We start from the raw sequence: 26,650 nt of genomic DNA, 5'->3' as shown, positions 1-26,650 counted from the left end.
ATAGCAACAATTTGCTGAAGGAGCTCAGTTGGTCTCCTTCTGAGTTCCTCCAGCAGTGTTTTCTCTGCTCTATATAACACATCTGAAGTCTTGTATCTTTTTCCCGTGACCATTCTTCACAGGAAAATCTAGAAAGTGTGTCCAAAAGGTTATTCAATCCGATAAAGCATTATCCTGCTCCTATTGCCAACTCTGTGAGTTATTCATGAAAACTTCCAACATACATAACAACCATAACCAAAGCTTTTAAATCATTTGCATAAATAATTACAGCAGGTACAGCTGGAATGCAAGTACAGCAGGCAGTGAAAAAAGCTAATGGCATGTTGGCCTTCATAACAAGGGGAATTGAGTATAAGAGCAAAGAGGTCCTTCTGCAGCTGTACAGGGCCCTGGTGAGACTACACCTGGAGTACTGTGTGCAGTTTTGGTCTCCAAATTTGAGGAAGGACATTCTCGCTATTGAGGGAGTGCAGCGTAGGTTCACAAGGTTAATTCCTGGGATGGCGGGACTGTCATATGTCGAAAGATTGGAGCGACTGGGCTTGTATACACTGGAATTTAGAAGGCTGACAGGGGATCTTATTGAAACATATAAGATTATTAAGGGACACACATCAAAGTTGCTGGTGAACGCAGCAGGCCAGGCAGCATCTGTAGGAAGAGGTGCAGTCAATGTTTCAGGCTGAGACCCTTTGTCAGGACTAACTGAAGGAAGAGTGAGTAAGGGATTTGAAAGTTGGAGGGGGAGGGGGAGATCCAAAATGATAGGAGAAGACAGGAGGGGGAGGGATAGAGTCAAGAGCTGGACAGGTGATAGGCAAAAGGGATACGAGAGGATCATGGGACAGGAGGTCCGGGAAGAAAGACAACGAGGGGTGGGGGGGGGGGACCCAGAGGATGGGCAAGGGGTATATTCAGAGGGACAGAGGGAGAAAAAGGAGAGTGAGAGAAAGAATGTGTGTATAAAAATAAGTAACAGATGGGGTACGGGGGGAGGGGGGCCTTAGCGGAAGTTAGAGAAGTCGATGTTCATGTCATCAGGTTGGAGGCAACCCAGACGGAATATAAGGTGTTGTTCCTCCAACCTGAGTGTGGCTTCATCTTTACAGTAGAGGAGGCCCCCCTCCCCCTCGTACCCCATCTGTTACTTATTTTTATACACACATTCTTTCTCTCACTCTCCTTTTTCTCCCTCTGAATATACCCCTTGCCCATCCTCTGGGTCACCCCCCCCCCCTTGTCTTTCTTCCCGGACCTCCTGTCCCATGATCCTCTCGTATCCCTTTTGCCAATCACCTGTCCAGCTCTCGGCTCCATCCCTCCCCCTCCTGTCTTCTCCTATCATTTTGGATCTCCCCCTCCCCCTCCAACTTTCAAATCCCTTACTCACTCTTGCTTCAGTTAGTCCTGACGAAGGGTCTCGGCCTGAAACATCAACTGCACATCTTCCTACAGATGCTGCCTGGCCCGCTGCGTTCACCAGCAACTTTGATGTGTGTTGCTTGAATTTCCAGCATCTGCAGAATTCCTGTTGTTTAAGATTAAGGGATTGGACACGCTGCAGGCAGGAAGCATGTTCCCGCTGATGGGTGAGTCCAGAACCAGAGGCCACAGTTTAAGGATTAGGGGTAGGCCATTTAGAACGGAGTTGAGGAAAAACTTTTTCACCCAGAGAGTGGTGGATATATGGAATGCTCTGCCCCAGAAGGCTGTGGAGGCCAAGTCTCTGGATGCTTTCAAAAAAGATGGATAGAGCTCTTAAAGATAGTGGAATCAAAGATTATGGGGATAAGGCAGAAACTGGATACTGATTGTGGATGATCAGCCATGATCACAGTGAATGGCAGTGCTGGCTCAAACGGCCGAATGGCCTACTCCTGCACCTATTGTCTAATTACATAACGTTTAACATGTTTCTGTGCACAAACCATTTTATCAGAGACAGATAATACAGCTTAAGACACTGAATGACATTGCCAGCCACATCCTTCACACCAGCAGATCCTCAGCACATCCCACTCTGATCTCCAGATAAAAATGGAAGATGTCATACTTGTGTCTTGCAATCAATAGCCAGGTTCTTTAACACAATCAACAGGGGGTGCAACTTCCACAGTCCTAGTTTCTGATTCACTTCTCCATACATTAATCAAATAGAGATCTGCATAAAACAAAGTGCTGGAGAAATTCAATGGGTGAGTGAATAGCATCTTGGGGCGGGGGTCGAGGGTAAGTAATTGTCAATGTTTTAGGTCAAAACCCTGCATTAAGATGCATCAAATGATCTTGGATTCTTGAAAGATGGTGGATTCTATTGGATTGTTCCTCAAATAGACTGTCAAAGTCATTTGACATCTTCAGCAGAAGTTTAAAACAAGTACAAGACCTTGCTTAACTGATGGTAAGATGGGGCTGTTATGTCAGATCCTGCATGCAAAGTCAGTTTTTACATCATCATGTGCTGCTCTCAAATGGCTGTTCTTAGATAAGACTGTCATCCAACTTTATTTGAATGTACATTTCCCACATAGGTTTCAAGAGATGCAACATGCGTAGATCATCCTGAACAGTTGAATCACACAATAGTCTGTGCCTTACTAGATTCCTTCTTCTCCAGCCCTTCGTCTTATCCACTTACCAGTTCCCAGCTTCTTACTTCATTTCCCCCCTCACCCACCCACCTGGCTTTTCCTACTACCTACCCCAACTCTTTCTGTGCTACATTAATGACTATAGCTGCTTCATGTCCTCATACTGAGCTTATCAATTTCAACAACTTTGCCTCCAACTTCCACCCTGCTCTTAAGTTCACTTGGTCCATTTCTGAAACTCCTTTCCCCTTTCTAAATCTATGCCTTCATCACTGGAGATAAACTGCCTACCAACAGCTTTTATAAACCCACCGATTCCTACGGGCATCTTGACTCTACCTCTTCCCACTCTGTGTTCTGTGAAAATGCCAGTCCCTCCGATCCTGCCGCATCTGCCCCCAAAATGACGCTTTCCTTTCTACTTTTTTTCACCCGCATTACCTCCATTTCCCAGACATCCATTCTCCCCCCGCCCCCCCCCCCAATTTCCCACGGCCTTAACAGAGATCGAGTTCCACTTGTCCTCACAATAGAATGAAGCAAGACAATAGAATCAATGAAAAACAAAGATTGACAAGCAACCAATGTGCATAATAAGACAAAGTGGGCAAATGTGAAAACAAAAACAAAAAGTAATAGCCAAGTAAATAAATAATAAGAGCACGAGTTGTAGAGTCCTTGGGAGTGAGTTCACAGGTTGTGTCCAGTGATCAGTTCAGTGTTGAGGTGAGAGAAGTTATCCACATTAGCTCAGGAGCCTAATGGTTAAAGGTTAATAACTGCTCCTGAACATGGTGGTACAGGACTCAAGGCCTCTGTACCTCTGTCCTGATGGTAGCTGGGAGAAAAGAGCATATATAGTAGGGTTCTTGATGATCGATGTTGTTTTCTTGCAGCAGCATTCTTTGTAGATGTGCTCAGTGGTAGGGGGGGATTTTCCTGTGATTGACTGGACTGGACTGTAGTTACCATTTTTTGTAGGCTTTTCCATTCTTGTACTTGGGTTTCATCACAGTCTGGCGTGTAAACACCAGTCAGGATACCCTCCACTGTGTATCTATAGAAATTTGTGAAAGCTTTATATGACATGCCAAATCTGTACAAACTTCTAAGAAAATAGAGGTGCTACTGTGCCTTCTTTAAAATGAAATGGCACTTGCGTGCTGGACCCAGGACAAATCCTCTGATATGGTAACACTGAGGAATTAACTTACTGATTCTCTGCATCCTGATCCAGTAATAAGTACTGACTCATGGACTCCCTGATTTCTTACTCCTGTAGTTGGTTTGGCTTGTTGACATTGAGTGAGGGGTTGTTGTTTTGGCACCCTCAACCAAATTTTCAATCTCCCACCTTATATATATATAAAAATGAGTACAGCAGGGAGATAAGCATATAGCCTTGTGGTGCGCCTCTGCTGATAATTGTGGAGATATTGTTGCCAGTCCATACTGATTGGGTCCGCAAGTGAGGAAACTGATGATCCAGTTGCACAAGAAGGTAATGAGCTTACTGAATAGTTTTGAAGGGATGAATCCTGATGTATGCATCTTCACTGCCCAGATGTTCCAGAGCTGAATGAAGAATCAGTGAAATAGCATCTGCTGTTGACCTGTTGTGATGGTAGGGAAAATGGAGCGGATCCGAGTCACTCTTTAGGCAGGAGTTAATGTTTCATGGCCAACCTCTCAAAGCACTTCCCAAAGTGGATGCAAGTGCTACTGGACAAAGTCACTGAGGCAGGTCACCACATTCTTCTTAGGCACCAGTATAATTGAAGCCTGCTTGAAGCAGGTGGGTACCTCAGACTGCCGAAGGTTAAAGATATTAGTGAACACTCCAGCCAGTTGATCAGCACAGGTCTTCAGTACTTGGCCAGCTATACCATCTGGGCCAGATGATTTCCATGGGTTCACCCTCCTAAAGAATACTCTCATGTTGGCCTCAGAGACTAAAAATCACAGGATTGTTGGGATCTGTGGGAGCTCATGAATGTGCCTTTGTAATTTGTCAGTCAACATGAGCATAAAAGAGATTAAGCTCCTCTGGGAGTGAAACTTTTTTAACACACATGTTGCCTGGTCTTGTATTGCAGGAGGTGATAACATTCAAACCCTGCCACAGCTGTCGAACATCCTTCTGTTTTTAAAGTTTGGTCTGGAATTGCCACGTCACATGTGAGATGGAATTCATATCAGGATCCGTAGACCTGAACACCACCGATCTGGCCCTGTGATTACAGATTGAGTTTATCCGAGGCGTCTGGTTGGGGAAAACTCTGAATAATTTTGTGGGTACACACTAGTCTACGAATGTTTTTATAAGGTCTGTGACAACCATGGCATATAGATTCAGGTCCTCTGATGAATCCTCAACATGGCCCAGTCACCAACTCAAAGTAATTCCTGTAACTGCTCCTTGGCCTTGCGTGACCCTCTCTTGCTGTCCTTAACTATGGTGCCTTGTTTTTCAGCCTCAGCCTGTATGCAGGTAGGAAGAGGACAGGCAGATGATCAAATTTCCCAAAATAAATTCTAGGGATGGAATGGTTGGGTACTCTGGTCATACAGGTGATATACTGATGGTAATTGGGTAGTGATTTCTTCCAGCAAACTTGACTGAAGTCCTCAGCAAGGGCATGCAAGGCATCAGAATAGGTTGGTTCCTGTATATTAATCAGGGCATTCAATACATGTAAACTGCAGTCAGGATCATGGTAGAGAACTCTCTTGGCAAGTGGAAAGGTTGGCACTTAATTATTAGATGTTCCTGGTCTGCCGTGTCTGGGGTGAGCCATGTCTCATTGAAAGAGAGAACACCGCAATCCTCAATTCCCTATTCCCTCTGATACAGCAATATTGCCCTAAAGTCCTCCATCTTGTTTTCTTGTGATGGCACATTGGCCAGGAGGATGCTTTAATCTAGCTTGAAGTCTGCCTTTGTCCACTTCAAGGTGCCATTCTTGTATTCCTGAGAGTTCAAGACACATTGTGAAGTAAACATCAACTACTATGAGAATATTAACAATTCAGTGAAATATATCTTCCAATCTGTGCAAAACCAGCTGGCTTTCCAATGCAAGTAGCTGTCTATGATTAAATATTGCTAAGCAACACACTGAAACTTGGTGCAGTCACCGCACAGACTCACTGGGAAGAAGTTTTGGCCCTGCCACCACTGCATGCTCAAGGACTGGAACCCATGTGGAAAAACTTTGGCCTTTTTGATCATAGAAGAATATAAAAGAACTGATATTGTACTGAGGTAACATAAATATGACTAGAATATTCTGTTGACTTTCACTGCACAGAACATACAAATGCACTGTATCATATATGTGCAAATTTTATGAACAGATAAATCTCTGAATTCCAAAATGGTGATACAGTATATTTATTCCCCGATAATACCATGAACACGGTCCCATTCCGCTGCATCAGGCAGTTACATAAGGGATTGCTGATTTACTAATGCTGATGAATTCTCTTTTCTAATTAAAATCAGTATCAGAGTGCTGCCCAAAAACAAAAATTCTGGTTCTTCAATGAAAATAATACAGGATCAACACAGGTTTAAATGAAATGGCATTTGTTTCCCTGCATCATATCTGATCACAATTTCCCTTACACAAAGACAACCTTCAGTTAAAATGGACCATACAGTCATTTTGGTACTTGCATTTCTCTGCATGTCCTCTTGCATGCTTTGCATCATTTTATTCATTTCCTCCATTTTCAAGTTTGCCATTCGCAATTCTATCTTTGCTTTCCTGTACAAAAAAACAAACACTCTGTACAATTATTTTGTGTAAGGAAACAGATTAACTTAATTAACCATCAGCTTGGCTTAGTTGGAATCGCTAGGCCATGGGTTCAAACCCCACGTAATGCATACCAAAGCTGACATTCACTAAGGTATGAGGGATATTGATTTTGCATCTCCTTAACAGGAAGTAAAACCAAGCATCATCTCTGTTCAGGCAGTTATAAATGTTCTCTATAAAGATCCATCCTTCAATTGTACAAAAAAAATCTGGACCAGGTTTCAGTTGCATTTAACATTTCACTCTTAATATTGAGTGCTGTATGTGCTCATAAATGCTTATAATACTACATACAATCTTTGCAAACTCTTATTTTTGGAAAATTAATTATTTAATCAAAATTGATATGGCAGCAAGAGGAAATGTCTTGAACCACTTGTGCTAACAGCACAAAACAGTAGAGGATTTCTGGTTCTGAAATCTACTGATGTCAACAGAAATGAATTTAATAAAAGTATAGCAGTTTTACTACCACACTGAACATGTCGGAGAACCAAGATATATCTCATAATTGTTCCAGTTCTTGAATGCCTTATTTCAGTTTTTAAATCAAAACCATTGACAAAAAATAGCTATAGTAAACTGCTCTTCTGAAAAGGAATACATGTCAGAAGCAGCTTTTAATAGCAAACAGTCGTTGACATATTCTGACTGCTTGCGTGTGTCAAGTAGTGGCGAGGATCAGAGAGCAGTAGTGATTAGTTGAAGGTTGGGTGGTGGAGTAATTAAGAATGTAAAGTGTAAATATGGCAATCTGTGGGCCCCAAGCTGACCTCATGAGCTAATGTAGAAGCCACAGTACTGGAGTGGAAGGAGAACATTCTCGATCACATGGGACTGCCCGAGGAGGAGGGAGGAGAGGGGATTTCATCTACTTGTCAACTGACTTAGATTGGTTTATCAAATAATGAAATAAATCGGTATTTCCATATCTAAAATAGTGTAAATCGTTGTCTGAAAATCTAAACCTAAACTCTAAAAGATGCATGTAGTCATTTTGAAATCCTTGGAAGGTGTTGCAAAAATGGAAACTTACTCAGCAGGACACACAAAAATGAAAGGAGAAAAATATATTGGCCAAAACTTGTAATGAACTGGAGACAATCCCACACCAAATAGCCAGCAATTCCAGGTGCCACCAAAATTAAGATTCCCACACAAGGTTGAATTCCTAAACTTCTGGGCTGTTTTTTTTTACTGGTGATCATCCTGTTGTGCTCTGATATTCATGGTGGGGAAACTGACCTGATACACCCACACCAAGTGCAGGAACAATATTGAATTGAGAGGAACATTTATGAAAGAGCAAGGTAAACTAGGAAATTAACATTTTCTTTTAAGTTGAGTTTAATTTCATGAAAATAAAAACTGAAGGTGTTATTTACCTGTTGTAACAAAAACAAAAAATGTTAAAAATACTCAGGCAGTATCTGTGAAAAGAGAATCACACACCATTGCAGGACTACCTGTCATTAGAGTGTAATTACACATACACGCAGGGGCCTCTTTATTTTACACTTATACACCTGCTGGTTAATGCAAATATCTAATCAGTTAATCATGATGCAGCGATTTTATGCACACACTGTCAAGAGGTTCAGTTGTTGATCAGACCAGACATCAGAATGGGGAAGAAATGTGATCTAAGTGACAGTGTTTTCTGAATGTGAAGGAAGGCATGGTTCATCATGAGATCATTTAAAATATACATACCTCAGTTCTCTGTGGTTTTGTTCCAGTTCTAAATTCTGATCTGTCACTGTTTTAATAAGCTCCTGATTAGTCTGTTTAAAGAACAAAATGGTTTGCTCTTTTAGAATAATTGTTTCTAGGCACAGCAACCATTCATTAGAGCCAAGCTGAAATAAGAACAGAACTCAAGATGTGCTTTTAGCATGTTCATAATATTGAAAGATTCTTATTTCAAACTATATGCATTGTCATAGTCACTAGCCAACAATATGTCATCTTTATTCAACGTGAATAATATTGGTCTTAACTATTTGGGAGCAGCCATTGTTGGAGTGGACAGTGTTAGAGTAGTCAAGGTTTCGCTCAACAGGCTTAGGTGAGAAAAAGTGCAAGCTGGAACTTAAGCTTGAGAATATAGAGATATAACAAGTGTAGGCAGGATGGTAGTTCAGGCAGTGAAATGCACTTCTTGTGAGATGCAGGATCTCAGGGTAACTAATGGTCTCCTTGAAGACCACATCTGCAGGACGTGCACCCAACTTCAGCGCCTAACTGACAATGAGAGCTGGGGTAGTAGGGCCACCGAGAAGCCTGAAAACCTCATAGATGAGACCTTTACTAAGTGGTCTTAATCAAAATGCAGGCTTCAGACAGTAGATGGGTGACCACCAGGAAAAGTGAAGTGAGGGGAAGTAGTAGTCAGTGCAGGGTTCCTCTGGGGCCATTCCCTTCAGTAAACAAGTACACTCCTTTGGATACTGTGGGGAAATGACCTATCAGGGCACAGCAGCAGCAGCTGAATCAGTGGCATTGTGGCTGGCACGGAGGCTCAGCAAGGAAGGGTAAAGTCAGGCAGAGCAATAGTGATTGATGATTGATAATTTGGCGACAGTTAGCAGATTCCATAGCTGTGAAAGAGAAACCAGGATGGTGTACTGCCACCCAGATGCTAGGGTCCAAGTGGTCTTAAGAGCAGCTGCAGAAGATTCTCAAGAGCAAGGGTGAGCAGCAGGTCATGGTGCACATTAATAACAAAGGCAGTTGGAAATAACTTAAGTGCTTTGTTTGCTGTTCATACCAGAGCCATTATTACCAAATGGACTGACTGTTCATTTATCTTGGTGTAGGTTGGATGCACATGTTGCACACAAAAACAATAACTGTTGAAAATTCAATTCACTAAGATAAATGAACAGTTAGTCCATTTTGCAATAATGGCTCTGGTATGAACAGTAAACAAGACGCTTATTCTATCCCAATTTCCAAAAACATGCATGTTAAGATTAGCTGTGTTGATGTCAGAAGTGTGGCGACACTTGCACATCCTTGGACTATGTTGGTCTTTGATACGAATGACTCATTTCACCATTTTTCAATGTACATGTGACAAATAAATCTAATCTTGTAAGAATTCAGGCATAGGAAACTGAGGAGTTAATATACTACCGAAAATATAGGGGTGAAATGCAATGGTAATTGATATGTTAAGATATATGCAGAACTCTGGCCAAACACGTGTTCATGGAAGGTTGAAGATGGGAGGCAAACCAGGACACCATTGCAGAGATTGCTTGGTGCCCAGAAAAGCATGGATGAGAAACAGATAGCCAGAATCAACCAATGGTTGATGGAGAAGACATCTAGGTGATGGAGAAGACATGGGTTCCACATGTTATCAAGCATTTGATGACGTGACAAGCCTGATTTAGTCTGAAACGGACTTCAATAGGGGAAGTAATGTCTAGATACTAAATCTAGACCAAAAACAACGCCAGGCTTCTAAATAGAAAAAATACTGTTAGAGGAAGTAGATGGGTATAAACAATACATTTTCAAATATTTTTGATATCAATTAAATCCATTAAAATTATTAGGAAGTGAAATATACTAAAAAAAAATCAAAAAAGTTTTGATAAAATAAGAACTTGTAAATATTTTTTAAAAAATTAAAATATTTAAGTAAAAATTGTTAATTAAAATGGAATATCTTTCTTATCCAAAGCCTTACAATCCTCAAAATCAAGTGGTCAGAAGCCTAGGTTTAACTGGGTACATCAGCCAGAATTTTCCCCATTTAAAACAGAATACAGAATTCAACAGGGAGTCAACTAATAAATCTGACATTATAAATCTATAGTCAAATGTATGCATATCCTGAACTTTCTTCCAAATCAAAGGGTATATGCTGACATCTTCCTTTGAAACAAACAGGCAGAAAAACTAGAGAAAGATGTATGCTCAAGGCCAGGGCAAAGGACTGATTCTCCGGGTGCTCTGGTTTTCTACCACGTCTTAAAGATGCGCTACTAGTTTAATTAGCTATATATTATCGCATAATGTAGTTAAATGGCAAACAATCAATGTGGAGTTGGTAAGTATATGAGACAGAGCTGCAGCGAAATAAGGGGAATGAAATGAATACCTTGCTGTTAGAAGCAGAGATGTATTTCATGGCCCAAATCAGATAGTCTGACATCAGTGGTGGGGAAGGTGCTGGAATCAATTATAAAAGATGAAATAGCGCCATATTTGGATAGCAGTAGCAGGATAGGTCCGAGTCAGCATGGATTTACGAAGGGGAAATCATGCTTGACTAATCTCCTGGAATTTTTTGAGAATGTAACTATGAAAATGGACATGGGAAAGCCAGTGGATGTAGTGTACCTGGACTTTCAGAAAGCCTTTGATAAGGTCCCACATAGGAGGTTAGTGGGCAAAATTAGAGCACATGGTTTTGGGGGTAGGGTACTGACATGGATAGAAAATTGGTTGGCAGACAGGAAACAAAGAGTAGGGATTAATGGGTCCTTTTCAGAATGGCAGGCAGTGACTAGTGGGGTACCGCAAGGCTCGGTGCTGGGACTGCAGCTATTGACAATATATATTAGTGATTTAGATGAAGGGATTAAAAGTAACATTAGCAAATTTGTAGATGACACAAAGCTGGGTGGCAGTGTGAAATGTGAGGAGGATGTTATGAGAATGCAGGGTGACTTGGACAGGTTGGGTGAGTGAGCAGATGCATGGCAGATGCAGTTTAATGTGGATAAATGTGAGGTTATCCACTTTGGTGGCAAAAACAGGAAGGCAGATTACTATCTGAATGGTGTCAAGTTAGGAAAAGGGGAAGTACAACAAGATCTAGGTGTCCTTGTTCATCAGTCACTGAAAGTAAGCATGCAGGTACAGCAGGCAGTGAAGAAAGCTAATGGCATGTTGGCCTTCATAACAAGGGGAGTTGAGTACAGGAGCAAAGAGGTCCTTCTGCAGTTGTACAGGGCCCTGGTGAGACCACACCTGGAGTATTGTGTACAGTTTTGGTCTCCAAATTTGAGGAAGGACATTCTAACTATTGAGGGAGTGCAGCGTAGGTTCACGAGGTTAATTCCTGGGATGGCACGACTGTCATATGTTGAAAGATTGGAGCAACTGGGCTTGTATACACTGGAATTTAGAAGGATGAAAGGGGATTTGATTGAAACATACAAACCCCCATTTCCAGAAAAGTTGGGAGATTTCCCAAAATGCAATAAAAACAAAAATCTGTGATATGTTAATTCACGTGAACCTTTATTTAACTGACAAAAGTACAAAGAAAAGATTTTCAATAGTTTTACTGACCAACGTAATTGTATTTTGTAAACATACACAAATTTAGAATTTGATGGCTGCAACACACTCAACAAAAGTTGGGACATTGGCATGTTTACCATTGTGTTACATCACCTTTCCTTTTAATAACACTTTTTAATCGTTTTAGAGCTGAGGATACTAATTGCAGTAGATTTGCACTTGGAAATTTTTAATCGTTTTGTCCATTCTTGCTTGATATAAGACTTCAGCTGCTCAACAGTCCGTGGTCTCTGTTGTTTGATTCTCTTCTTCATGATGCGCCATACATTTTCAATAGGAGATAGATCTGGACTGGCAGCAGGCGAGTCAAGCACATGCTCTCTGTGTCTACAAAGCCATGCTGTTGTAGCCCGTGCAGAATGTGGTCTGGCATTGTCCTGCTGAAATAAGCATGGACGTCCCGGGAAGAGACGTCACCTTGATGGCAACATATGTTTCTCTAAAATCCTAATATATGCCTCAGAGTCAATGGTATCTTCACATACATGCAACTCACCCATGCCGTGGGCACTGATGCACCCCCATACCATCACAGATGCTGGCTTTTGCACCTTTCGCTGATAACAATCTGGATGGTCGTTTTCATCTTTGGCACGGAGAACTCGACGCCCGTTTTTTCCGAAAACTAGCTGAAATGTGGACTCATATGACCACAGCACACGGCTCTACAGTCTTTCGGTCCATCTGAGATGAGCTCGGGCCCAGAGAACTCGCCGGCGTTTCTGCATAGAGTTGATGTATGGCTTCCTCCTTGCGTAATACAGTTTCAAGTTGCATTTCTGGATGCAGTGACGGACTGTGTTGAGTGACAATGGTTTTCCGAAGTACTCCCGAGCCCAGGTGGCTATAATTGTCATACTAGCATGACGGTTTCTTAGGCAGTGCCGCCTGAGGGCTCGAAGATCACGCGCATTCAACAGTGGTTTCTGACCTTGCCCTTTACGCACTGAGATGTCTCTGAATTCTCTGAATCTTTTCACAATATAATGTACTGTAGATGTTGAAAGACCTAAGTTCTCCGCAATCTAGCGTTGAGAAATGTTCCTTTTGAACTGACTAACAATTCTCTCATGAATTTTGACACAAAGGGGTGAGCCACGACCCATCCTTGCTTGCAAAGACTGAGCCTTTGATGGATACTACTTTTATACCCAGTCATGATACCTCACCTGCTACCAATTAGCCTGCTTAATGTGGAGTCTTCCAAACCGGTGTTACTTGAATATTCTGTGCACTTTTCAATCTTATTTTAACTCTGTCCCAACTTTTGTTGAGTGTGTTGCAGCCATCAAATTCTAAATTTGTGTAAGTTGGTCAGTAAAACTATTGAAAATCTTTTCTTTGTACTTTTGTCAGTTAAATAAAGGTTCACATGAATTAACATATCACAGGTTTTTGTTTTTATTGCATTTAGGAAAATATCCCAACTTTTCTGGAAATGGGGTTTGTATAAGATTATTAAGGGATTGGACACGCTAGAGGCAGGAAACATTCCCGATGTTGAGGGAGTTCAGAACTAGAGGCCACAATTTAAGCATAAGGGGTAGACCATTTAGAACAGAGTTGAGGAAAAGCTTTTTCACACAGAGAGTTGTGGTTCTGTGGAATGCTCTGCCTCAGAAGGCAGCGGAGGCCAATTCTCTGGATTCTTTCAATAAAGAGTTAGATAGAGCTCTTAAAGATAGCAGAGTCAAGGCATATGGGGAGAAGGCAGGAAAAGGGTACTGATTGTGGATGATCAGCCATGACCACAGTGAATGACAGTGCTGGCTCGAAGGGCTGAATGGCCTACTCCTGCACCTATTGTCTATAAATGGCCTCCTTCTGCGACGCAAGTAATCAGTAGAGGGAAAAAGCAGCTAATAATCATCTTTGAACTTCAGGATGAGCCTGAAGAGCTAGGCAGTTTTGGACAGGAGTCCAACATTCTCAAAGCCGATCATGTCTACCCTAGGGGAGCAATCGCATTGATCCCATTCTCCCTCCATTTCCCTGTACCTCAGCAACTTATGCTCATTCACATACAGTATGATCAACTTTCTTCTGTGCAGAAAAGGCATAATTTACATTAGACAATAAGGCTAACAGGATTTCTTTAAGACTAGGAGGAAACCCATGCAATCATGGTGAGAACATGCAAACTCTGCACAAACAGCACCCCAGATCAGGATTGAAACTGCACACTGGAGCTGTAATGTAATGTATATAATGATTATCTTTACTGTCAAATAAAGCAGCAAATGTTTTTATTAATAACCCAAGAACAGTGGATTGACTCCAGCTGTGTGGTTGCAAGAACACGTGGCAATGGATGATACGTTTTGAAATCCTCACTGATCTGGTGTACTTGGATAGTAAATGGTTGTGCCAGTTGGCATTGGCTTCCCTCTGCTTACAATTTCTCTTCTGTCATTTATGAGTGAACACTGGATATTCAGTGATAGCAACAGTACAATACAGTAACATAAGAAATTCTGCAGATGCTGGAAACACAAAGCAAAATACACAAAATGCTACAGGAACTCAGCAGGTCAGGCAGCAACCATGGAAATGAACAAGCAGTTGACGTTTCAGGCCAAGACCGTTCTTCAGGACTAAAAATGAAGGGGAAGATGCCAGAATAAAAAGGGAGGAGGAGGGGCTCAAAGGGGAGGTGATAGGCAGGTGAGAAGAGTAAAATGCTGTACGTAGTTTAGTGCTTCCATTGTTTTCAGTGATGAATTTGGTATAAATTAATTATAGGAGCAGACTTGCTGTTGAAATGAGTGCTTAACACATAGCTTGCAAAACAAACAAATACTAACTGGATATAAAATGTCTGTCATTGTTAGTGCAGGAACAAAAGTCTCACTGAAATACATTTATTTCCCTTGATCTTTTATGAAGATGTAAAGCCTATAGTTTCACATTTCTTATAAGGTACAAGAATATTTCTTATAAGATACAATACTTAGAATGGTTATTTTTTAAATTGTCTTTTTAAAAGATAATCAATATTAACAATTTTAACCATTTTTTCTATAATGCTCCATTTAAATAACTTATTCTTTTATAAACAGTAATTGGCTGGACTCATCCTTTTATTTTCTTAAAAAAACTATAATTCATTAATCACTGATAATCTCTGCTCAGAATACCATGGTAACTAAAAAAAAATGTTCTATTGTTTTATCAGGTCAGAAGCAAAAATATATACATTTCAAGTTTTCATCATCAAAGGCAATTACTTTAGCACAGGGCCAAGAAGAAAACTTGAGAAAAATGACAGGCACAAAATCTTTTAAACTGATAATGAGAGAAACTGACCATCAAGTTCTCAGAATATAATCCATCAGTAAACATATATTATAACATGAACACTGCATGAAATTATTTTCAGAAGAGTTCATTATGTGAAACAGGCTGCATTGGATATTCCCATTTGTGTTTGGCTTACCATTTTCAATTTTTGATTAGTCATTTTAAGCTGCTGAGCTAGTTGTTGAAAGTGAGCCAACTGCTCCTGGAATAGAAATACCAAAAGTTATGCTCTTGCATGTGCTTCTCAGAAGAAAAAAAATTATTCATTTGTTAATAAGTACTTAAAATTAATGTTTTTAGACTTTAATTTTTTTAAATGAAGAATCTCATTCTGCATGTTTCATCAGAAATAAAAAAATCATTTAACTCTTATGAAATATCAAAACGTTAAGGATATCGTACAGTCTCTTGTTGTTGGCTGAAGACATGATTCTCTGCTGCTGTGATGCGATCATGGTACATCTGCTGCATTTGGTCTAATTCTTGTGAAACTGATTGATGTAACTCCAAGGCTAGCTCTTTTTCCTAAAATACAAGAGAAGTCTGTGATGAAAGTGATTTTTTTTATTACAAGTATATCTAGAATGGCAATTATGTCCTGTACAGTCACTTTATCTAATATGCATCATTTAGATCCAATCTTATATCACAACCCTTTAGCTAATTTGTTAATTTCACTGCTGATCATTTATACACAGCTATGTTGTGATTTTTGAAAATGAGCTCTAACTCCACACACTCTTCAAAAAAGGTAATATAAGCTACTAAAAGTTATAAAATATGAACAAATAGTTTGATGTGGAGAAGCACAAAGAGTACAATATAACTTCTGACAATATTAATCTCATTTGCTGTTTTCAGTTTCTAATTAGATACAAGTGAATGGTTATGTTTTGCTACATAACAGTGACAATACTAAGGCTAGCTAGGGACAAGTCAGTGAGGCCAGCATCAGTGGTGGAAAAATTACTAGAAGGGATTCTAAGGGACAAGGTACGGATTGATATGGGATTGTCAGCATGGCTTTGTGCGTGGGACATCATGTCCCACAAATAAGATTTGAATTTTCGTTTTTTGAAGAAAGATAGAGGATTGATGAAGGCAGAGCAGTAGATGCTGCCTACATGGCTTTCAGTAGGGCACTGGATAAGATGAGGCATGGTAGGTGAATCCAGAAAATTAGATCACCGAGGTCCAGGGTGAACTAACCAAATGGATACAAAACTGGCTTGGTAGAAGCTGGTAGAGGACAGTAGTGTGGGGTTGTTTTTCAGATTGGAAACCTGTGGCAAGTGGTGTCCACAAGGATCAGTGCCTAATGTCTTCTTCACCATCCTACCTAACTGTAAAACTACTTTCAGGAAAGATATACATGTATTCCTCAGATTCCTCTGTGTCACTCCATGGAAGCCCTCAAATTATTGTAAAAATGCAACTTTTTAAAATCAGAGTTCTGTGTGGCCATTTAGATTAGATTAGATTTCAACCTAATGGTATGATTACTTAATTAGTCTTCACGGCAGTAACTCTAGTTTCCAGGAGATTATATCTGAAGGCTACATTACACACTTTTGTCAGATTAACTTATCAAAATTATCATGATTTTTTGAAAAATTAAGTAATCTGCCACATTGTTGATCATTGCTTACCTTATTGGCAAGCTGTAACTGTTTCTTCAGACTTTGCACCACTTCTCCTTCTGTAAAGTCAACATCACCAATGCCTGCACCAGCAGGTAGAGATTCTAACTGTTTTTCAATGGTGTCCTGTAATTCTGCATGCAGTCTAGAGCAAAGACAATTAAATGGGCAAATTATAAGGTATTGCAGTCTTAATTATTTCTTTAAATCTGAAATGTTTTTCATTAGTCAATTTGTTAGCAAGACTGAATTTAGAAAAAATAATTAAAGGGCTCTGTTCAGCCATTCACTACAATAATGTACTGAAAGATTCGGGTAAAATGAAGTCATTGAAAACGAAATAATTGAACAGTCCTAAATTCAGCCTACAATTTACATTGAGTCAGTGGACAAGTGGCTCAACAGAGAATGAGAAAATGGTATCAGCCTTTGAACAAAGTCAGAATATGAACAAAGCTATTAAGTACATTTGCAAACATCAGCAGCATGATTGAGATGTCCTTAACTATTACATAGATCCTGACACTTTGTCAAAACTGACAACTCCAATCAAAATATGTTTAATGGCAGAATGATGGCTGACTGCATGCCAGCACTTCCAAGGAACCAAATGGGGACTAAGCTGCGGTGTTCAGTATTTGAAGAAAAGAACGGCAAATGAAAACAAAAGACCTGCTAGCCCAGCCAGGTTTGTTGAAATCTGTGCCCTGGGGTTGAAAGTATTACACTTTATCTACCCTTGAAAAAGAAGCAAATCTGTAACACCAAGGAAATTTTACAACACCTTTAAAAAAGTTTTTTGTTTTAATCTGCTCTAATTCAGATTATAGTCATTTTACTTTGCAATAATTCTAAACTGAAAAGCAGTATAATCTCACCTTTCATTTTCTTTTACGACAACTTCAAGCTTTAATTTCATCTCATTCATATGAATCTAATGTTAAAATTTAAAAGAAAATTCATTGCTGGAAAGTGGATGCATAAATTTTAAGGCATTAAATAACTTTTAAAGCAAAGGTGAAGATTACCTGGTGACAATTCAACTGCTGATTCATTTGTTGCAACTGTTTATCATATTCTGCTACAAGAGGTGCCAAAAGGCTATCAGAGAAAAAGGAATAAAATAAAATTAGATTAAAAAATATGCTTAAAAACTAACAAATTCAAATGATACAAATCATGAAGCTTTAACAGCTGTTTTATTAAATGGAGATTATGAGAAATGTACTGAATTATTAGCAGTTATCAAATCTTTAATACAACTTTCGCCCCCTTCATTTAAAAGCTGTGTTCTCCTTATATGTATATCTTTTCTGCATCATGAACAACTCCTGAACAGGTTTTGACAGCTAAGCACTGGAAATGATCATATTATTCAATTAACTTTAGAGAGTACCTAGAACTTCACATTTTTAATTCTGTGATCATTTCGGGCTAATGATGCAACCACCTCAATCACTCAATATTTATCATTAATAAATCTAATTTTTAATATTTAAAAATATCCAAATGTTTTAAAAATACATAAAAGAAACTGCAGTTTAATGAAAATGCTTGCAATACAACAAAATCATATGCAGATAAATAAAATGAACTTAACCAACAGAATTTAGCGAAGTGGCCTTTACCATTTGTCCACGAGCCAAGGTGCTGGAGGATCATGCTCTTCTAATTGGCTGACCTAATTCAACAAAGAAAATACTACTAATATGTAACCTAATCAAAGCTTGTATAGCGAGACTTCCACAGAGGACTCAACAAGTCCCCGAATTTATCTAGAGCATAATTGAAAACTATTTCCTACTGAACATGTGGATTTAAACTCATCGATACAGCATGTCAATACAACCTCTTTTTTCGCACTAAATCCAAACCAACCATCAACAACCCATTTACACTAATCCAAAACTAATCTCAAAGTCACAGGGAGAATGAGCAAATTTCATACAAAAAGCACCAAAGTTCAGGATTGAACCCAAGTTGTTGGAGCTGTGAAACAGCATTTCTAACTGTGCTTAAGCTAAGCCTTAGCTTGCTGATTTCACAAATACTGAGTTCTGAAGGTTGAATACAACGCACTTGAACCTATAACTTGCAAATTGAACGATGAGATGAATCTTCTAAAGCCATTACAGATAAAGAGATTTAACATTCTGTCAGACTGTATGATTCAGCTATAACAAAAAAAATGGAAAATATAATAATGAAAGAAACTATACCTCATTAATAGCAGAACTGGGCAGCTGCATTGCTTGGTACTGAGCCAGCACAGCATTTAACCGCTGCACTACAAGAGACAAAATTTGAACACAAAACATTAAAAATACCTTATTTTCTAATGTTCTGAAAAAAAAGCATATTCCTTTTGAAAACCAGAGAAAATGCTAAATACAGGCCATAGTTACAAATCAATATGGATTTTTTTCCTTTAAACATTGTGAAAATAATTGGTCGTCTAGAGGTAGAAAAGACATTTCAGTCTGTGAAGATGGGAAATAGAACCTAGGAAATTTAACTACAAGTTCCGATTAATTGGGCTATTGGTTAATCAGGGCAAATGTTTATTTGGAACAACTTTCAAAGATCAAAACATATTAAGGAAATTTCTGAATTTGTTTACTTGGGACACTCTGCTGCTTAATTGGGGCAGGAAACTTGCTGAACAGGTTCTAACTCGTTCCAGTTGCATAGTCTTGTGTGGCTGTTAGACACGACACCGTGCTTCCGGCAAAAATATTTAACTAGCATCAGTCGCGGGTGTTTGTGCTCAAAAAGCATGATTTTTGTCACTGATAGTTGTCGAGAAATAAGCACAAGACAATTCCGAATAGTTTTGCGGTTTCAATCATTCAGTTTAGCTTCACTCTTTTTAAACCTTTTTAACTATTCAGCTAATAGACTCTTCAGCTAATTGAGGCAGCCACTTAATTGGGCCAAAATGTACTGATCCTGATGAGTTCCAATTAACTGGAAAAGACTGTATATACTAATATATCCAACAGCAAATTCAGAAAAAAAACTTAATTGCCTACAGAGATGCGAATATGGAATGCTGCCATAGGAGTAGGTACATAAGAAATAGGAGCAGGAGTAGGCCATCTGGCCCATTGAGCCTGCTCCGCCATTCAAAAGGATCATGGTTGATCTGACCATGGACTCATCTCCACCTACCTGCCTCTTCCCTATAACCTTCAATTCCCCTACTATGCAAAATCTACCCAAATTTGTCGTAAGATTATTTACTGAGGTAGCCTCCACTGCTTCATTGGGCAGAGAATTCCACAGATTCACCACTGTTTGGGAAAAGCAGTTTCTCCTCATCTCTGTACTCAGAACAGCTTAAGTACATTCAAGAGGAACAAAGATAAGAACATGAGAAAGGAATAAAAGGGTTGGTGGAGAGATGAGACGAAGAATCAGATGGATCATAAACTAACAAAGTTTTGTTGAGTCATATGGCTTTCTTCTGTGCAGTTTTATAGAACACAACAACTTTTGTTGTCAATTACAATACTCATCTATCAGTATCCATTTACCATCTTCAACCGCAGCAATTTCACAGTCACACTAGCTTTGTTTCAGCAATATTCCCTGGGTGAGAGAAGAAGCAAAGCCTGTGCTCCTCATGTTTAAGTCTGTATGAGCAGCAAGACATTATAAATCAATTTACATAATCTGCACTCAGATTTCTTCATGAACTTAGATATGCACCACCCACTGGTTCATCTTATCCATCAGAGAGGTATGCCTATGAAAATAATTTATAGGAAACTTCCAAGTAATTACAAAAGCTGCCAAAAATATCTCTGGACAGCAATTTTGTTTATAAATCCATCTTCTTGAACTGTTTCAATCCTTCAGGTGAAGCTACTCCTACAATACTATCAAATAGGAAGTTCCAAGATAGTAGTCTAATTAGGACAGAACATGATATTTCCAAACAAATCTGCTGCGTGACTTGAGGGAACTTTTATTGTGATGCTCTTACTCTTCTGCAGCCCTGATCCTCACTGTTAGAAACTGTATGCTTGAGAGATGTCTGAGAAGTCCAGGCAAGTAATAGCTATACTTTTTCCAGATGGACACACTGGAAAAATTGATTAAAATTAATCAATTAAGACATACTAATTAAATGAACTGCATTGTCCTGGATGGCATTGAGCTTCTTGAATGCTTTTACAGCTACATTCATCCAGATAATTAAAAAGCATACTATCCTGCTCCTGACTCATGCCTTGTAGGTGATAGAAAGATTGTGGTCTCAGAAGATATTCATCCAGTGATGTTCACAACACCCTTGAGTTAAAGGTATGGATATCGCTTTCTACACAATATTTACATGCAGCTTGGAGCAGGATGACATAACAAATATGAGTATGCTAAAGCTGCTATACAGTCGACCCTCCGTATCCATGGGGGTTTGGTTCTGGGACCCCCCCCGTGGATACCAAGTTCCACGGATGCTCAAGTCCCATATATAAAATGGCGTAGTATTTGCATATAATCTACGCACATCCTCCTGTATACTTTAAATCATCTCTAGATTACTTATAACACCTAATACAATGTAAATGCTTTGTAAATAGTTGTTGTACCGTATTGTTTAGGGAATAATGACAAGAAAAAAAAGTCTGTACATGTTCAGTACAGACGCAACCATCGTAGCTCTTCCGCAAACCCCTAGCAGCGAGAGTGGCGAGAAACGAAAATAGCGTTCAGCATTTGTTTTGCAGCGAGCCGTTATAGAGGCAGCGTGCACCCCGAGCAGCAAGAGTGGCAAAAAGCGAAAATAGCATTCAGTGTTTGTTTTGCTCTGAGCAAAACAAGCACTCAGCATCAAGCTGCCATAGCTCTGATCTGCGTGAGATTTTTGCTACGATTGACAGTGCTACAATGATTGCAGAAAAGTATGACTTTAATTTTGAAAGGGCACGTAAGTTTAGGGCGGGTTTTCAGGATGTTTTGAGTGCTTACAAAGAACTGTATGATAGAAAAATGCATGAACCTTCCAGTGCGCTTGCTGTTTTCCTGATTCTGGTAAGTGAAACAACACTGTACATACATTATTTCTACTTTATATAGGCTGTGTATTTATCATATCATTCATGCTTTTACTATATGTTAGTGTTATTTTAAGTTTTGTGTGTTATTTGGTATGATTTGGTAGGTTATTTTTTGGGTCTGGGAACGCTCAAAAAATTTTCCCATATAAATTAATGGTAATTGCTTCTTTGCTTTACGCCATTGTGGCTTACGAAAGGTTTCATAGGAATGCTCTACTTTCGGATAGCGGGAGGAACATGTACAATGGAAATGCTATGTAAATAGTTGTTACACTGTATTGTTTAGGGAATAATTAGAAAGAGAGAGAACTTCCTGGTTTTTTTTGATCCCGATCCGCGGTTGGTTGAATCCACGGATACGGAGGGCCGACTGTACATTCTAACAGCATTGTGCAACATGACTTGAAATTCTGCTGCATTATTAGATACTTAAAACAGATAAATAGGCTGCAATTTATTACAAGCCTTTACGTAGTTATACATCAGATAAAAGGTAATAAATCATCAGATAAAAGGTAATAAATATTACATTTTACCTGATGAATGACTACATAAACATTACCTGAAGTAAGTATTAAACTATTGTTCTGAACACCATTTACCTTGATCTCTCAGAAAGTCTACTTCAGGAGTATTCATGTTCTTGAGTTTGTATATTTCAAAAAAAAATACAACCGGGGATGCCTCCAACTAAGGGCTGAAAAAGATATCAAATTCTAAATAGAAAATAATAGTAAGCTGTAAGTTAACCTCATTTTCAAAAAGCATCAAACAAAAGCAAGGTAGTCATGCCAGAGAATGCTAGTAGTCAGTTATATTCTCACAAATTTATATGTCCATTCATATTTATTCAATTTTCCTTTTTAAAACAATTATTAATTCTGCATCCATTACCTTATCAGTAACTCATCCCAAATCCTAACCACTCATTTGACACACACACAAAAAAAAACTCACCTGTGAAGCTATAAACCTTGTACGTGTCTTCTGGTTATGAAGTTTCAACAATAAGAAACACTTCTTCCTGAGTCCAGCTTCTACATTCAGTTATATTTGACTATGACACTATAAAAATTAGTTTCAAAGGGGAAAAAAAAATCAATCACATTTTATATGCTGTTGTCCTCATCAATTATTTCTTTTAAATCATTAGTTCAGTTGTGACTACACACTGTACTCAGTTTGAAAAATTAACATAGACTAAATACAGCAACATCATTATGTGCTTAATGAGACATTTTTTTTCCTTGTGTATTTTTCATTCCAATGGTCCACAGCTCCCCCCAATGGAAATGCGGTGCAATCAAAGTCTTCCAAATGTCAAACCTTAACAGAACCACTCATGGTTTAAGAATGTCACACACACACACACACACACACACACACACACCCCACCATGGCAACAAGACTAACACACTTACAATAGGTTGAAGTTCAAAACTTCTGAGATTTTTTTAAAACTTGACTAAATTTGGGAGGTGGGGTGGTGATACGTCTCTACCAAAGGAGGTATAAGGTGCTCCTTCCCTCTGCTAGCTAGCAGGTCACCTTGGACAAGGTCTAACACCAGCTAAGTCTCCCCCCCTCCCCCCCCCACCGATTAAGGTCACATGAAGCCATAGGAGCATGTGGTCCATATCACAAATGCTGGTTAAGTGACCACTGATGCCACACAGACAATCTCTGAAGAGCACTGATAAAGGCTGGGAGTCACCCATCTCGTAAAGACACTGCCCAGAAGAAGACAATGGCAAACCACTTCTGTAGAAATTTTTGCCAAAAACTATCATGGTCCTGGAAAGAACGTGATCGCCTGCGTCATACAACATGGCACATAATGATAGAACATTCCTAAAGCTTATATCGATTGAAATGGAAGTACTATGAGCTGCTGGATAATAAACACCAAAAAGTTATGACTCTGTTAGATCAAATAACATGGGATAGAAAGGGGTTAGAGTTACAATGGTAGAATTTTTGGAAGCAGGCTAAAGTGTAGGATCCCCAAAAGCTGGTAATTTGTGTTACTCTTAGTGCCACCTCCTAGTGAGTATAAAAACACTAGATAAAAGGCTGCCTGGAGAAAGCTTCAAGGACTAGTTCTGAAACAAAAGGAACTTGGGCAACCTGTGCAGTTTCTATCAGAAGAGAACTGAGACTATTATCCTTGTGGGAAGTCCCTAATTACAACATGGCATTATGATCTCATGCCAACAATGGAGACCCAATTCGAACAAAAGGACAGAAGTGGAAGCATTTGGCAAGGAGAAAAAGGGAAAAACAAAAGGTGGCAATAATGATCAAAAATCATGTTTAGGCACAGAAAATGAAGTTTTAAATAGGAAATGAGAAAAGTGTCCGAGGAGAGAATAGAATCCTAACTTAGTACTTGTTTACAATCAAGGAGTGAAAAGAAGTTGTGGTTGTGGCTTTTAAGAAACAAATCATCATTATTCAAAGGGAGGGAAAGAAATTACTGAGGTACTAAATGAGTATTTTGCTGTCAATATTTCACTAAATGTAGAGAAAGTGAACAGATATTTGGTTAAAAGATTGCTGAAAAGGCTGGTAGTGCTCGGAATAGAAAGTCACCCTCTTCCACAGTTGCATGCTTACTAAGCTACTGAGAAAAGTAAAAATGGATATTACAGGAAGGTCAGTTGCAATTTTCAATCCTCTCCAGAATAGAAAAAAAACTAGAGTTGTTACTATTGCTCAGTCATCCAATTAAAAATGGTTGGCAGCCTTAGATTATATAAATATTGGACAAAATTGTTATTTGGAAACATTGGATTAATGAATCCTGCTTGGATTTCTCAAAGACTGCATCCGATGAGCCTAATTGAGTTTTAACCGAGTCCCAATGAAAATGTATTAATCAAGGTGGTATGGTTGATGCTTGAATCGACTTAAATATTTGATAAAGGATCATGGATTTAAATTTTGCTTAAAAAAAAGTACATGATTTGAAGTAGCAGTGACAGAGGCGACAAAACAAATGGTAGACACAAGGTGTGTAAATCAAAAACCAGAAAAAGGTGGAAACATGCCAGCAGGTCACGAAACATCTGTAGAAAGAGAGATGAAATTAACATTAATTCAGTTTCTTTTTCCCTCAGGCGCTATCTGACCCGAGTGCTTTTATCACTTCATTTTTTTTAAATTTCAGATTTCCAATATCTGCCATTTTTGATTTTTATTCTGGTGCTGGTTACTCATTCCTCACCAAACTAGAGGAAAAGTAGAGCAAGAATCTTTACAGTTAGACATCAAAACCATAGCTCTTTTCAAAGAATTAGAATTTATTTCATTTCTTACATCTCACAACATGAGGAAGCAAAAATATTTATGTCACGCTCTATCGTAATTTACAAGCAATAAGGAACGGAAATGTGGGGTCTAGGACTTGGCCACTTAACTACGATTTAAAATTATACAGATAGCCTAAAATTTGGAAATTTGTAGCCATATTCAGAGCTTAAAGAGTACTACAAATAGTCACTAAGAAAAAGTACACAGAATCTGAGTCAACTTATCAAGGTAGATATTAATACAGGGGCAGTAATTGAGCACTGTCAAAGTGCGATTTAGCTTTTGTTCAATGAGGACAATACATGAAGTGGGCAGAACAAAACATTTCCAATACATCTAGTATTTCCTGATGAAACCTAACCACTTGTTTTTGTTGCTGTGGATTTTTTTTTAAAACGTCGCTATGACTCAAAGCAAACACTATGATGTACTACTTACTTCACACATCCAACCCAACCGATCAGCTTAGTGGTCTAAATGAAGCGATGACGGAGACACGGTAATTTAAGAAAAACATCATAGCAACTATTTGTACTTTCATTCACCCAGTAAGAGCAAAACAAACAAGTACCAACCAGATCTCAAAATATCTTATTTTTCAACATATTTTGAAGTAGAATCTTAAAAGGTAAGGTTTCAATAATTAAGCTTGTACACTGGAAAATATTTTTGTCATGAAGACTAAAAATATTTCAACATTTTATTCAAGGATACAGTACAGAACAGGCCCTTCCAGCCTAATAAGCGGCACAGCTCAGCTCAGCAACCCACCTATTGAACACTAGCCTCATCACAGGACAACTAATAATGACCTAGTAACCGGATAGTCCTTGGACTGTAGACAGGAATCTGAGCACTTGGTGGAAACCCATGCACACATGTGAAGAACGTACAAACTTCTTACAGAGGATATTACCATTGAGTGCTCCGAGCTGTTAACCACTTAATGCTAAATGCTGCATTACCTTGGCACCTCAACATATTACAGACATCCCACCCTGCAAAAACTCACTTCAGGGAAGTAACACCATCAACCCCGCCGCCCTGGCAACCCCATATTCCCTCCCCCTCCCCCGGTCAACCTCCAATGGTGTATGTATATAGGACATTTGATTCTGAAACTACACACCAATTTATCGGCAGTCTCAATGCTAATAGCTAAATACTAATGCAAATAGCTTTTCTATTTCTTTTGCAAACTTTCCTTGTACTGTGATGTGGCTTGCCTGGCAGATTTGAGCATTTTGCCAGAAGTCTCAGCCTCATAGCTGTCTGTGTCAATGAATTTGTTAATTTTGCAAGACATTAGATTCACTGTTACCATTGGTAATAGCAAGGCATTGGTAAGGCCAAATTTGGAGTATCGTGTACAGTTCTGGTCACCGAGTTATAGGAAAAATATCAATAAAATTGAGAGAGTACAGAGGAGATTTACTAAAATGTTGCCTGGGTTTCATCTCCTAAGTTACAGAGAGAGGTTGAACAAGTTAGGTCTTTATTCTTTGGAGCGTAGAAGGTTGAGGGGGGACTTGATAGAGGTGTTTAAAATTATGAGGGGGATTGATAGAGTTGACGTGGATAGGCTTTTTCCA

The 26,650-nt window shown here is 39.1% G+C and overlaps 1 protein-coding gene across 3 annotated transcripts in view; it reads right to left on the bottom strand.

Moving 5' to 3' along the window:
• Positions 1–26,650, bottom strand: part of sclt1 (sodium channel and clathrin linker 1) — an 88,493-nt gene that overhangs the window by 60,035 nt on the left and 1,808 nt on the right. For all 3 annotated transcript variants that reach the window (XM_063046663.1, XM_063046664.1, XM_063046665.1), the window contains exons 2-12: positions 22,704–22,811; positions 22,349–22,443; positions 18,903–18,970; positions 18,312–18,364; positions 17,712–17,784; positions 17,562–17,617; positions 16,693–16,828; positions 15,446–15,568; positions 15,180–15,245; positions 8,132–8,202; positions 6,274–6,364 (exon numbers count right to left, since the gene is read on the bottom strand). In XM_063046663.1, the coding sequence (XP_062902733.1) occupies positions 6,274–6,364; positions 8,132–8,202; positions 15,180–15,245; positions 15,446–15,568; positions 16,693–16,828; positions 17,562–17,617; positions 17,712–17,784; positions 18,312–18,364; positions 18,903–18,970; positions 22,349–22,385 (774 nt within the window). In that variant the 5' untranslated portion in view covers positions 22,386–22,443; positions 22,704–22,811. The remainder of the gene's footprint in view (positions 1–6,273; positions 6,365–8,131; positions 8,203–15,179; positions 15,246–15,445; positions 15,569–16,692; positions 16,829–17,561; positions 17,618–17,711; positions 17,785–18,311; positions 18,365–18,902; positions 18,971–22,348; positions 22,444–22,703; positions 22,812–26,650) is intronic.

Source organism: Mobula hypostoma, chromosome 4 (genome assembly GCF_963921235.1).
Source record: "Mobula hypostoma chromosome 4, sMobHyp1.1, whole genome shotgun sequence".
Classification (NCBI taxonomy): Eukaryota; Metazoa; Chordata; class Chondrichthyes; order Myliobatiformes; family Myliobatidae; genus Mobula; species Mobula hypostoma.
This window is presented reverse-complemented; position numbering and strand designations above follow the sequence as displayed.